Source organism: Sebastes fasciatus, chromosome 17 (genome assembly GCF_043250625.1).
Source record: "Sebastes fasciatus isolate fSebFas1 chromosome 17, fSebFas1.pri, whole genome shotgun sequence".
Lineage (NCBI taxonomy): Eukaryota > Metazoa > Chordata > Actinopteri > Perciformes > Sebastidae > Sebastes > Sebastes fasciatus.
The window spans coordinates 29418973-29433704 of record NC_133811.1 but is presented as its reverse complement, the minus strand read 5'-3'; the positions used below and the strand labels follow the sequence as shown (position 1 = coordinate 29433704).

The window sequence follows — 14732 nt, the reverse complement described above, 5'->3', positions numbered from 1 at the left end:
GTTTCTGGTTCAGTTTGTTTGTTGGTTTGTTTATCTGTCAGCAGGATTACGACAAGAAACTATTGGGTAAATTTTCCAGCTGAGTCTCACAGCAGTTTGTGAAATAGTCACGAACTTTAATCTTTTTAATTTGTGTACATAGACACAAATTTCCTTTTTTTCGTGACGCTCAGCCCGACTATCAACTGATATTTTTTGTGCTATATATATATATAAATGCGAAAATAAATCCTTAAGTTAAAAAGTTAATAAAGATAGCTAAATAAATAAATAAAAGGGAAAAATAAACAGAAGAGTAAATAGATAGGTGAAGTAATAAAAAGATAAATAAATTAAAAAGCAAATTAAAACAGAAATATCAATTTATGTCACATTTCATTGATTAATTAATGCCTACATTTATTTTTAACATTATTTTTGGGCTTTTATTTATCAAGTCGTTTATTTATTTATTTGTACATTTATTCATTTATTTGTTCATTTATTGATTGATTGATTGATTGATTCGTTCATTTATTCATTTATTTATTGATTTATTTGTTCATGAATTCATTTATTTGTTTATTTGTTCATTTATGCATTTACTTATTTATCTATTTATTTGTTAATTTATTTGTTTATTTGTTAATTTATTCATTTATTCATTTATTTGTTAATTTATTTATTCATTTATTTATTTATTAGTTAATTTATTCATCTACTTATTTATATATTTATATATGTATTTGTTAATTTGTTAATTTATTCATTTATTTGTTAATTTATTAATTTATTTGTTTATTTGTTCATTTATTCGTTTATGTATTTTTGGCAGGTTCTGTCCTCCATAGAAATAGGGTTACCTTTTAACATCTTTTCTTTTTTAGATTAGTTTTATTCCATCTTAATGTTGTTCTTATTATTGTACTACGTCAGCAACTTTCCAAACTGCCACCCAAGTTCCTGACATTAGATTACATCAGTCACCATTCCAGTCAGGACGGTTTCACCTCGACGTTTCCCGAATGGAATGATGAAATGAGGAATGAAAGATGCATGCATGACTCACGTCAACAGCAAAAACTGCTCTGTCACTGTGAAACCAACTCTGGCAGCTCAACAATTTAGTGGAAACGTTGTCATCACTAGCATGATTTAGGATATTATGATCAGTTTACTACCCGGATGTGGTTTGTGTAGAGCGACTGTTTGCACAATGATCTGTTTGTGAGGTTGGTGGTTGAAGAGGTGATTCCCCCTCAGCTAATGGTTCCTGGTACAACCAGACAGACCCTTTCTCTCAGGACGTAGTACAGGAAGCTGGGGTGTAAATCAGGTCTTTCAGAGAAAACCCCCTCCAGCTCCTTCCTGGTGAATTAAACTCTGAAACACCTGCGCTCTTCCTCCACTTTGCTGTCCATCATTGTTGATGTATCTCAACATTTTTATCTGTTTCAGTGTTACAAAAATCTGTTTGTTTTTTTGCTTCTGTCAGCAGTTTCTGACACTCAGAAACATGTTTATCAAAAGTTTCAGGATGTTGATAATTCGGGTTTCACTTCAGTCAGCGTTGTTCATCCCACACAGACCCGGATTAACCTCAAAATACTTAGAAAAAACTCCCATCTCTGGGGTTTGGGTTGATTTACAGTCAAACATTGGTCTTCAGAATTTGGGTTGTGGGAGATTTTGAATGGGTTATCAAGGGGCAACCAATGAAAATCTATTAGTTAACCGTCTACTTTCAACTAAAAACATCTCTATCTGTAAGTGAAATAGTTTCTCTTCGATCCCAAACCTCATATTTAAAATAAATCCTAAATATTATTGAGTCATTTCTGTCTTTAATTTCAGCCCATTCGCAAGAAAAGGCGTATAAATGCCACGATAATGCGCAAGGTTTTTAGTGTGCAATAAGAAAGCCTCTCTAGATTTCCGTGTGTCTTTTGTATGCCATGTATCCTGTACTGACTGAAATGTAAACGCATCCGCGTATAAATGCTTTACGGTGAGAGTTAGTGACGTAGAATCAAAGTGAGAAAGACCACTTACGGTGGGTGGGTGGCGAGGTGGTGGAGTCCAACAAACACCAGACTTTTAACCAGGAGGTTGGTGTTCTAGACCGTTATTGACCGGTGTTTTGTCTTGTAAGTTATGTTAGTAACGTTTGTGTTTTCTGTAGTTGTGTTAAGTTGTTTCCGTATGTGTTTTACTTAGTTTACTCACTTATTTCAAGCCCAACCATGACTAAGTTGTTTTCTTGCCTGTACCTAACTACGGACATTTGTGTGGCGTTCAAATGACCCGTGACACCTGGTTGATGATTAAGTTACCTGTGTGCAGTGAGAATATTTCAACCTGCTTTCAATAAAACTAGAATATAAGCATCTTTCTCTCGAAACAAGAACGAAGTACGAGGGTCACTGCACTTGAATAAAACAACAAACAACGTGATTTACTTGAAACGAGTTGGAAACCACTGACTTGGCGTCAGCAAGAGTTCCAGGAGTTATTCTGTGGTCCACCCAAATCCCCTCGACCTGATCTGTGTACGTTTGCAGTAACGCAGGCTGAGGTTTCCTGTTTCCAAGAAGGCCTTTTATAACCTCTCAGACAGACTGAATGAACTCTCAGAGACTGACATGTTGTCTGGTTCCGGCTCCAGAAACTTGTGGGTTTCTCCCCGAGGGATTTTTTGAACGTCGGTGCAGAATGGTGGCTCCGTTTTGGTCTTTCTGTCTTTAACCTTCACCTTCATATACCAGAAATACTGCCATTCATATACTGTTATATACTGTTGTCACTTTGTCTGCATTGTTCACTTTTTACCTCACTTGTAACTATGTTTACAGTCTTGTTTACTATTTTGTATATTTTGCTCATTCTGGTTATTTTTGATAAATGTTTTATTTTATATTTTTAACTTGTATTTTGTCTACTTAACTGTTTATAATTTCTGGGCTGGGTAGTGTGTGATACCAGCCTGGTCTCATTCCCGTGACGCTTTGTCACGCCCCTTGGCATCTGATCCCAACTGTCATAGCACGGCTCTAAAACTGTGACAAAAACAGTAGACACACGGGTATACTTAACAAATAAAGTGACTTAATAACCAAAAAGTACGTCAAAATAAGTCAAAAGAATGGATGGGAGCGATCCGTAGAGTCAGTGTTGTAGGGAGTGGATGTGTGAAAATGTGCTGCATGACTCTTATGATGTAAAAACAAGGAAAAGAAACCAAAAGCCACGACACAGAGGCTTGTAGTGATAGGAGATCTGCCAACAAAGGATTGCTGCTGCTGTTCAGGCTTTTGTGCACCTGGCCCAGGTGTGCCTCATGCCGCTGATTACACTCCTCAGGTGTGCAGCTCTGGAGATAAAAAACACAGACACAGAGGGCCTTTCTCAAAATATCTAGTCTACAGAACAATAGATGTGTTCATTTGATTGTAAAGTATCGGAGCCTGTATTTACTTATAAACATCAGAGTTAAAAATTAGATTTTTACAGAAATGAAAAAGATGCGACCAAAGAAGCACGGGAATAAGTTGTATTTGTAGTTTCTCTGTAAAGCCCATTGCATATTTGTTTTTGTTGCAGAGACTGAAACAGGTATAAGTAAAAATAAAACAGAGTTTATTTTCCAACTAAAAAACGCAAACAGGAGGGCAGGGAGCTGGCTGGCTCGTCGTGAGGAGAGAATGGAACACGAGTGACTGAGCACACGGGATATCTCAGCCACTGGAGATGCAGAAGCAGGAGCAGCAGCGGGGCACATGGGATGATCTGCTCACAGGAGAAACACAGGTAAGTAAGGAGGTCACGAGCAAACATACTACAAAAATAGCAATCTTGAAAAATCACTAGGAAAGAAGGCACGCGATGCACTACCGAACGAGACGGAGTTATCTGGCAACGTAGTGGAGAGGAGACCGGGCTTTTATGGGGAGGTTGATGAGGTGACTGGAACCTGGTTTGCCTTGTCTGCTGCTGAAGGCGGAGACAGCCACACCTCCGACCACACACATGCCCTGCCAGGAGGAAAACACAGGGGGGAAGGAGAGAGAGAGAGAAAGCAAACAAAAAATCCAACAACCAAAAACAAAAAAAAAACAGAATCATCACAGTTTTAGTCTTTAACCTTTGGGCCAGATATTAATGCGAGGAGGTAAAGGAATTATTTTTTACATTGTTTCTTATATGGAAATGAAAACATATCAACCAAAACTACAATAAGATGAGATGTCAAAATGAATTGTGGATTTGTGAATTTTTCAGCTCCACTGTATGCATGTCTATATTTTATCCATTCAACTAGAAAAAGAGTAAAATGACCTTCAGTTCCTGGACATTATGAGGAACTTAGTGTCAAAGGTCACTTACAGTAGTCAAAGATTTCTTACAGTAGAGAGATCAAACACTCCCACGACTTTCACATGAAACGATGGAGAAGTAGAGGACATTTGACCGACGCAGTTAAAATTCTGAGTAGTATTTTAAAATGCCATTGACACCATCATGGGACACTAAAGGTCTCCAATGAAATAGGAAAACATTTAAACAAACATCACAACAAGATCACAAGTTCACATTGACTTCAATCTCTGACCTTTGAGCCAACTGCCTGCAGTATGTACAGTATACAGTATACAGTACATACTGCATACTGTATACTGTATACTGCATACAGCGTTCCTCAGTAGTATTAAACCATTGAAGTGATGTATTTTGCAGTATGCTAGACCAGGCTTCAACCTTTAAACCAGCTCTTTTAAAGCACTGGACAAAAAAAATTAACTCGTACCACTTTTACAAAAAAATAAAACTTTGATTTTTTGTTTATGTTCTGTTAGTTTACTTTATAAGATACTGCAGGTTTAAACTATTTATTCTAACAGCTCATAATGAATTCAGACAAACAGGATCATCAACGAGGGGAGACGGGAAATATAAAACATTGATAAACTACATTTACTCAAACTGCTTTTTCAGTTACAGGAAGAAAACAGTGGACTGATATCCGTCCAGATGTTAGAGTAATGTTAATAATGGTCATGTTGTCTCTCCTCTTCCCTCACCTCTTCCTGCTGCTCTGTAGCCGCTCTGTGAGCGTCGCTGGTCGGCTGGCGAGCGAGGTACGCCCGTGAGCGATTGTGGAGCTTTTCAACTCCAAAAAGGCAGATAATCACAGGTTACTGTTAATTTTATAACGGATATTTGTGTTGTGATATTTAAACAAACCATCCGTCAACAAGGAAATAAAAGCCCCTCGTCTACAGACCGGTCTCTAGAGAGCTCCAGCCAGCTCATAGCGGCGTCTGTGAGCGTCACCGCCCGGCTGGCGAGGTAGCGACCCCGGCAGGCGCTGGTTGGCTGTCACGGTAGTTTGTGGAGCTTCTGAACTCCGACAACGTTGGAACGATTTGCCATCTAATATCCTAATATTCAAAATCTACAAATCACTATGTACTACTTGTATAGTATGCGGTTTTGAATACAGCCCTAGTTAAAACATAAATCACCCTTTTTGAAGCTTAGTAAATCCTAAAATCAGAAATTAAACCTGGGTGAGATTATTTATATCTTCACTATGGTGCAGAAAAACAACTAATTTTGCTTAGTTTATTTGGGACGATGTTTAAATTATTTCATACCATTGACAGAATGTTCCACTTATTTTAAGTAGAAAATCGGACTTTTAGGACACAAAAATAGTCAAAATGACTCAAATAGCATGGACATTTTTACAGTGCACGTTTTCTAAAACTGTCTCTGCTTTATTGTTGTTTTTCTTTCCACCACGTGGCCTCAAACCACCTCATTACATCACAGCAGCTCTTTAAGGAAGTTGGCCAACTGCAGCTCTTAAATTCCAGAGGAAACAAGAAGTTGCTTAATGTCAGCGCCGGCCCACCAGCTTGTTTTTAAAAAGGAGGAACCTTAGTCACTGAAATTTGATATCTAGTCATTTAATATTACGCAGTACAATCCTCCACATGTTGATCTTCTGTATATGGGGGAGTTCAGTGACACAGATAATGGTTAACCTCAGACAGACAAAGAAATGCTCCCTATCTACAGCACATCACAGTGACTCAGAACCATTTCCACCGACACGTCATAAATATTTTTCACTCCATCTTCCTTTCTTTCTTTTTTTTTGTTTCATTACGACGGCATATTAGAACCCTTGAAAAAAGAATAATTACGGAGGCGGGGGAAGGAGGTAAAATTCCAAGAAAAAACAAAAATTTACGAGAAAATTTGCACATTTTAATCTTGTAAATTTTAAATTTTAATGTAAGAGAATATCTGAGTTTTTTCCTCATAAATGTATGACTTTAATCTTCATAATTTTTGCATTATTTACAGATCTTAATTTTTTGAAACTCCCAGAAAGTCACCAAGTTTAAGATATTGAATTTATGTGAGAAAAAGGTGTGAATGTTATTGGTATATCACGTCATAAAAAAGGACATTCAAAGTGCTTTGCATAATGCATTTAAAACATTAATCAGGGAATAGAGCAAAAACATTAAAACACATATTAAAAGTATAAAACATTATAAAAGCAATTGAATAGATAAATTAGAGAAATAAATATAAGCGCAAAGAGGATAATGATGAGAGCTTTATTTTCAGTCAAAGGCAGCGCAGAACATTAAAGTTTCTATCCAGGTTTTAAAGGTAGTCTACGTCAGAGTGAGTTATATTTACAGTATATATTTGAGTTTGGTCTAACTCTGTTGTGCAGAGTGACTAAATCATTCCTCTCCATATTTTTAGTTTGAAGTCTCTGAAGAGTTCACTACCAGATGACTGGAGAGACTGAGATGGTTCATATGGTTAAAGGCAGTCAGAGATGTAGTCAGTGGGAGATTCGTAGATGAGTAGCAGCACTTTAACCTCTATTCAATGACACACTGGACAGTCTTGATACTCGACAGTTATTTCTGTTTTGTCTGTTCAACTGAAGGAATTTTCAGCATTACTGATTTGTTCAGTGGACTTAGAGAGAATTAGGTGTCATCTGCATATTTGGACTTACAGATAGAGTTAGGTGTCATCTGCATATTGTGATAGGGGATTTTATGTTTTGTATAATTTGACCCAATGGAAGCATGTAAAATGTTAAATAAAAGAGGCCCAAGGATTGAGCCTCAAGGAACTATGTCATGTTTGTCCACTCAGATACCACAAAGTTGCTCCTCTCCTGTGGATTTAAACCACTTTAGGACTGCGTCTGAGAGTTACACCCAGTTTGCGTGTATTGCCAAGCATCAAGATCCAACAGATCCAACTAGGACTCAAATACTTCAAAACTTATTTTAGCTGCTGTTAAATGACCCATTATCTTTGGTACCAAGATGTGCATTTGTTTTGCAATATTGCTGATGTTAGAGAAGAAGAATGTGGCCTTCCCATTTCCAGAGTAAATATGGAGCTTGTGGGACTGATGGAGGATACGTGGAAGGAAGGTTGTTACGTGTTTATTCCTGTTTTATTATCGTTCCATCAGCTGTTCGATCTGTTTCTTCATTGTTTTCCGGATGTATCATGGCTCTACCATGTTAGCACATTAGCCTGCTCATTTAGGATTTGTTCCATGCTTCACAGTTACTAGATCAAAGATGTTTGATTGATAAATTAAAATCTAAAAACACAGAATCAGTCCTGATCCACTGCTTGCTTTTCTGGGCTGCTCTGCTTAATTACATCTGTTTATCTTTTCTTTTTTTTTTCCAATCAGGTTTTTTTATGCACCAGTGCACTCTACGTATTTATGCTTTTGCATTGTGATGTTATGTTTTTTATGCCCTCGTCTCTAAGAAATGTTTCATCTCAGCTGTATTTTTCTTATGTTTGAAATGACAAACTTTTAAAATATAAGATTTTTGAATCAGTGAATGAGAAAAACTCTCATTATATATTCTCAAAAAAATACAGGGACTTTAGAATGATTAATGAATAATGTCAAACAAACCGACTTCATCAGATTTTTTCTGAAATTCTTAATAAATTATATATATTTATATAAAAAACAATTACCAGTGCTTACATTTGTGATTATCTTTATTTGGCGTCATTCAAACAAGCCAGTGCCACACATGCTCCATGCTTCACTTGCATACAATTCTACAAATTTGTATGTATATAAATCATGAATGGCAAACACACGAATCCTCCAACCTGTTCCTCTTATAACTCGTTTCTATAAATAGCAAATAAATTAATTTCACAGCCGTTACACAAAATACAAAACTTTTGGTAAAAGCAGGACCGGCGCCACGTCGGTGTTTAGCTGCAGACATAGAAAGAGGTAGATATAATGAAGACCAACACGTTCTATTCTTTAAAGGGTAATACCGGTGGGATTTTGTTTTGTTAGTAAAAGTTATTAATTGTTCAGGTTCTGTCTCTGTTTTCACCCCCAGAAATAATATTGTAGGATTTTGTGTTTTGGAGTACAATGCTCGTTGCTGTAAGGACCCAGGTGCAACATGCAGTAGTATCTTTGCAGCAAATTTGTACCTTAAAGAGAACAATTGGATACTAAAAGGTGCAAATATGATCTCATAAATACTCAGTACATCCAGCTCTGAAATATCAGTAAGTTAGAATCTATGGCCCCAACCATGACTCTGAAATATCGGTAGCCTAACTGCTGTGTACTGATAAATTCACGGTGCTGTCCGTGGTGCTGAAGCAGCAGACGGATTTGTAATTGCGATTCGAGTCCCGCCTTTCTGATTATTAAAATAAACAACTAAAAAAGTCGTTTACGGGGCAGGTTCGCTAGTCGGCGGGTGAATAACATGAACCGAGTCCGTCCCCGTTGTTAGAAACAAATCGCCTACTAAGTACATCCAAGAGGAGAAATGTATTCCAGAGAAAACAAAAACTACAGATTTTTGAGAGTGAACAGACTTCGATATGTCGAAATTAGATCTACGTTATATTATTATCACCTGACTTGAAATGAAGTGTCCTCCAAAACATGTTGCCTTGCATAGTTTATTATAACATTCATAGATTTTTGTAAAGAAATTTGTGTTACACAGGACAGCAGGTCATTTCAAGCTAGGTGACACAATCAAGGTTGGATTGTTTGGTGAAACAGAAACCTGAAATGTACTGAAAAATAGGGAATATTAATCAGCTCGATGCAGATGGAAGTAAATTAAGTATTTCTCTAATTGACCGGTATTCTCCTTTAACTAATGCCAAAAGTACTAAAGCCTGCATTGCTAGTGCATCTTGAATAGGGCAATAGGGCAATAGGGTCGCACTGTAAAGGACAGAGGGTGTCGTATCCTGTACAGATTGTAAAGCCCCCTGGGGCAAATTTGCGATTTTGGGATATACAAATAAAATAGACTTGACTTGGCAGCAACTTTTGAACTATGTGAAAAAATAAAGTTTTCAAATGACCACTGGACGAGCCAAACTCTTTGGTACCTATAACTATACATTTTTCTACTTCAGCCTACCCTGACATTACAATTACATCCACCTCGTTCCCCAAAGAATCACACAGCCCGTTCAGATTCAAGTCGATTCTCTGCAGCTTGTTCAGCAGCCTCTCGCCGGCGCTGTTCGCCCCGGTTTTGATCAGTATTGCTGGAAGCTGCCGAATCTGATTGGCTGTGGCAGAAGTGACCCAAGTGTTGATCCGGGCGAGAAGATCTGAGAGGCTAAGTCCTGAAGCGGATTGTTTTCTACCGTCCTCGGACGGGAGCTTGTGTGTGATCTGACGCAGCCGCCTGACGGTCATTTTCTGGTGAACTATGAACGATGGGATGATTTCTTTGAGGTAGTCGCCTCCGTCTGCAAGAAATAAAGAAAATAACCAATCAGAAGCTGATAAGGAAACATGAAAAGCATCGGCCTGACAACAAGGCAGCAACAAGTCCTTCAGATGACACTGTTTGCTCAGCATGGAGCAGGTTTCTAAGCCATTTACAACTATTGGCAACCAAGCTTTTAAATTCAATTGAGTACAATCCGCAGGCAGCTGAATTTCAAATCCAGCCCGTTCTCATTCCCAGGGCATCACGGTTCGTCACGGTCGTCTGCGTTCGTAGGAGACGCACCGGGCTTTCCATTTACTACAACGTAAACCGATCCGCGTTACCAGTAAATGCTCCGATAAAGTGCTGTTGTGACGTATAATAAAGAGCGAAAGAGTCACACTGGGCTGGCGGGACGGGAGGTGGATGGATCCAACAACACCGGTGCTTCCATCCAGGAGACCGCTGTCCATGTCCCGTTGTGTGCGTTACGTTTCACTTTACAAGCAGCTGTTTGTTTGTGTCCCGTGTTCAACAACGCCAAGTCTAATTTTTCACTGTAAAAAATTTAGTAATTTTAAGCCCAAGCATGTTGTTTTTGTGGTTTTGTTGCCTAAAACTAAGCAAGTGTTTTTGTTTAACTCACAACATTAAGTACGTGTTTAGTACGACGGAAAAAGTGTATATGACGAGTTGGGATGAGAACTTTGTTCGACGGAAAAAGTGACGGCGAGGGGTCTGACAAAGCCTCAGTATGAGTTGGGATGAGAACGTGTGTCAAATCTTGGATTCTCAGAGGGTCTTTGAACACAGCTCCATAAACACGACGGGGGGACAGGGACGGCAGAAAAACTTATTTTAGACACCTAAAGAAAGGCTCACCTAAATTGATATTCGTTTAAGTGTTCGGTATAATTAGAAACAATAAAAGATACGTTTCACTTTCAGTTCAGTTCGCAGTCAGAAAATATTCTGTCATATGAGCCTGCTGGATTTGGAGAGAGCATGGATTAGCTTTACTTTCAGTTCAGTTCCCCGTTGTGGATGAGAAGGAAAGGGCTGTCTGACGGCAAGATAAAGCGGTGAAAATATTCTAAATATAGCGTACACTGAAACAGATATGGCTTTTTTTAGGTGCCAAAATACAGTACAATACAGCACTGTATTGCTTTGCGCCGGTGCTCCTGTCTGTTTCTCCAAGCTGGTGGTGTGCAAACCGTCATTTGCTGTAGGTAATACGCCTACTATGGATAAGTACCTCATACAACACACCCAAACTATCCCTTTAAGGTGTGTTTGTTTTAGTAAATAGAACAAACATTAAAAAGCAAAACACCACTGGTGTATTAGACATCAACATGACACGCCTCGTCCCCTTTCCCTGTATGAACTTGAGTAACTGGCAAACCTTACCTCTCAATACGAGTTCTTGGCAGCTCGTGCACACGCTGTCGTGCCAGGCGGAGCCCTTCAGCACCAGCTTCAGCCCCGGAGCGTCGCAGCTTTTGTGTTGTGTGCAGTTCTTGAGAGCAGAGACGGTGTTGGAGTAGGTGCCGTTGGGACAGCTGTGGCACACCGTGTCCTCATCAGCTGTGCCTGGTGAAGACATTTGTTTTTAGATAAAGAACCACTAAGATGAATCATGCTTTGTTTGTTAGTGCAGTGGAGTCTTTTTTTGCATCCAACAAATGAAATGCATGTTGGGAATACACACACGTGAGCAATGTAAACAGAAACAGCAACAGAACAACAGCAACGTATAGTCCATACTACTAGCCTGCAAATGTGTCAAACATGAAAAGCGTTTCGCTTGTGAACGAGCATCATTCCACTGATTTCTGTTGCTATGTAATAAAAGTATTTGTAAACACTATAAATGCTAATCTAGTATTGCGTAATGAAAGCTATTTGCCTCTGGGGAGCATCAGAGGGATGAGCCCAAAACATGACTCATCCCTCTGATCCTGCTGTAACATGTGTGTCTGTGTGTGTGGTCACATCCATTTGTTTCTAATTCATCTAATTGGATGTTGTAAGTAACATGCATAACACGGCTGTCGTCATGGTAACAGCATTAGCTCAGTGATTTGGAGCTAAATGTGCTTGTGGAGCTTACAGTACAGGCTGATATGAATCAAATATACATATATATGTATATATATATATATATATGGTGAGTTATGTTCAAATGTAAAGGAAACATGCTGATGTTTGTGTATATTTTCATTTTGTTTGGTTGCGTCCGGAGTCAAATTAAGTTTTGAATGAGTCATCAAACAGTGAAATGTGTTGCTCTGACTGGTCAGACTTCTGAAGCTAAAAGGGGTTATTATCGCAGCATCACTCATTATGGGATATCATCAGTACCAATCTGTTGGCCCAGGTTATCAGGAATATAAATGTCAAATATTAGAAAGTGGACATTTAAATTGATTTTCATCAAGCTTTGTGCATCATTGTAAATATATATATATATATATATATATATATATATATATTTTCCTAAAAATAGGGGATTTCATGATTTCCTCTATAATGTAGACAGTAACCATAGATGTTAGTCTTCATACACAAAAAAACTATTTTTAATGTCTAATGTACTTTTGGCAACACGTATCTCAACATTGAAACCACAGTTGTGGATCCAACACTGTGTTTGTATTTATCAAGCATTGCACTGCAACTTTTAACAAAACTCCCAAAAATTCCATTGCTGGGACTTAAAAATGCCGTTATAGCTGCACAAACACCCATTTTATTATAGGACAGAATACCTATAAATAGCCTGAACAGTGGCGGCCGGCCAATAGAGGGCGTCGCCCTCCCTGAGTCACACACCAAAAAACATTACTACTACTACTAATAATAATAATAATAATACAAATTATATAAATTGTCAATATTTGACAAGAGAGAAACGTTATCGTCTCCGACCAAAACCCCGGTGTCTCCCCTGTTCCCTCCGGCCACGGTCGGGAGGCTGAAGCAGGAAAAGCCAACACTAGGATCAGCATTGATTCATGGAGATACTTTCGTCTGGTCAGCTAACATTACTGCCAAGCAGCTGAAATATAGAGTGATATTGTGGTTTTAGCTGACGTGTGTTGCCTCACTGTGTTGAGCGATGCTCGTTCAGGTATATTTAGAGCGCAGGATGCTGACTTTCGTTGACTTAACGGCCACAGGTGTCGCTGTTAACAAGCAATTCTGAAAGTTACAAATAGTCAGGCTGTCAGCCTCCGAGGATGAAGCAGGAAAAGCGGGTCGGTGCTGGGGCTGAAGCAGGAAGAGAAACGTTATCGCCTCCCGACTGCGCCAGCAGGGAGACACCAGAGTTTTGGTCGGGGACGATAACGTTTCTCTCTGCGGAGCCCCGTCACTTCACAAGACACGGAAAACCTCTGTTGGTCTGCAGGAGCTGCAGCAGTTATTTCTGCACAAACGTCTACTGTACATTCACTAGATATTCTCAGCGCTAAACTAACTCTTCTGCAGTGTGGAGTGAGCGCGCATGCACGTCTAGAGGTGGAGCGAGACAGCGAGAACGTGCGCGCTGTGTGAGTGAAGGCAAACAGGCAGCGGAGTAGAGTACAGCAGAGACTCCGGCCACACGCGAGCGTGCATGGGATCCCAACCCGGTACATTTATACGCTTAAAAAGTTACCAACAGTCCCTTTAACGGCCACAGGTGTCGCTGTTAAAAAGCATTTCAGAAATTTACAAATAGTCCCTTTAAACCCCCCCCAAAAAACTGTACATTTTCTGAACCAGTTCTGATGGAGACCTCCAGCCCCTTTAACCCTTTAGGGAGCATGAAAGGCAGCTTACCTTTGCTCAGCACCCCCTGTCCGGTCTGACACTCGCTGTGTCGGAAGCAGATGTCGTAGCTGTTCTTGGAGTAGTATCCCTGTCTGCACTCACACTGACAGTCGCTGTCTGCAGAGCACTCCTTCTTCACCACCTGGTACTGTCCGCAAGATCCGCAGCGGAGACATTTACCGATGTAGTTCCACAGCTCCGTGAACGAGCCCGACTGACACGGCAAGCACTCGCTCCTGCGCGTCGCCGTGCAGCTCGAGCGCAGGTAGGTTCCAGGTGCGCAGCGGTCACACTCCAGCGAGTTGCCGGTTTGCGGGTCCGTGTGTCTGAAGGTGAGAGGAGCTGCGACACCGTCGACCAGCAGAGAGGAGCGTCTCTGCAGCAGCAGCAGCAGCAGTAGCAGCGAGGGGAAAACAGATGCAGACATCTGGAAGTGAGGAGGAAACAGGAAATGAGAGGAGGAAATCAACAGGAATACGATGTTATATGAGGGAATATAAAGAAAAACAAGGAAATATAAAGAAAAACCAGGAAACAACAAGGAAATACAACTGGTGCCACATCTGGAACAGGTCAGTCATCCAAAATTGTACTTTACTAAAAGAATGAAAATGGAACTCATTTCTTTTCACCAAATTCCATCAGTTAATAAATCACAGTAAAACAATATATATATATCTTTCTTTTTTTATTTAACCTTTATTTAACCATAGTACTCATTGAGATTAAGAATCTCTTTTGCAAGAGAGACCTGGCTAAGACAGCAGCATTTAAACATACATTAAAGTTTTAGACGCCACAACATAAAACAAATGCAAAATAAATACATAGCATAATATCATACAAATAATATTAATGAATAAATAAAAAAAATACTAAATATGAAGTATAGCCCACACATTATAGCCTCATGCGTAAAAATAACACCTTGCCTATACAGACATGTTTTTGCATTGAGAAGTCTCGACATGTCTGCATCCCTGTCTCTCCACCTACCATGGTTGGTGTGTTGTTGTCTTGTCTGCTGTTGCAGCCTGTCAGGAGGAGGATGATGCTCTCCACTGCTCCTCTGCTCTATATATGCTCCTCCTCGATACAAACCAACAATGTGACATACCGGGAGTGCTTAATCATCACAGAGGT

At 39.4% G+C, this 14732-nt stretch overlaps 1 protein-coding gene and 1 long non-coding RNA gene across 2 annotated transcripts; both read right to left on the bottom strand.

Annotated features, from left to right (window-relative positions):
- Positions 1-3252: 3252 nt before the first annotated feature.
- On the bottom strand, positions 3253-6451 carry LOC141754351 (uncharacterized). Its single transcript, XR_012590610.1, has 3 exons — positions 5058-6451; positions 3871-4010; positions 3253-3765 (listed from the first exon to the last, which is right to left on the bottom strand). It is a non-coding gene; the product is annotated as an uncharacterized LOC141754351 (long non-coding RNA).
- Positions 6452-8034: 1583 nt separating this feature from the next.
- Positions 8035-14732, bottom strand: tnfrsf11b (tumor necrosis factor receptor superfamily, member 11b). The gene is made up of 4 exons (XM_074612497.1): positions 14586-14732; positions 13599-14016; positions 11184-11366; positions 8035-9807 (listed from the first exon to the last, which is right to left on the bottom strand). The coding sequence occupies exons 1-4, from the start codon at positions 14586-14588 to the stop codon at positions 9467-9469; spliced, it is 945 nt and encodes a 314-aa protein (XP_074468598.1). The 5' UTR covers positions 14589-14732; the 3' UTR covers positions 8035-9466.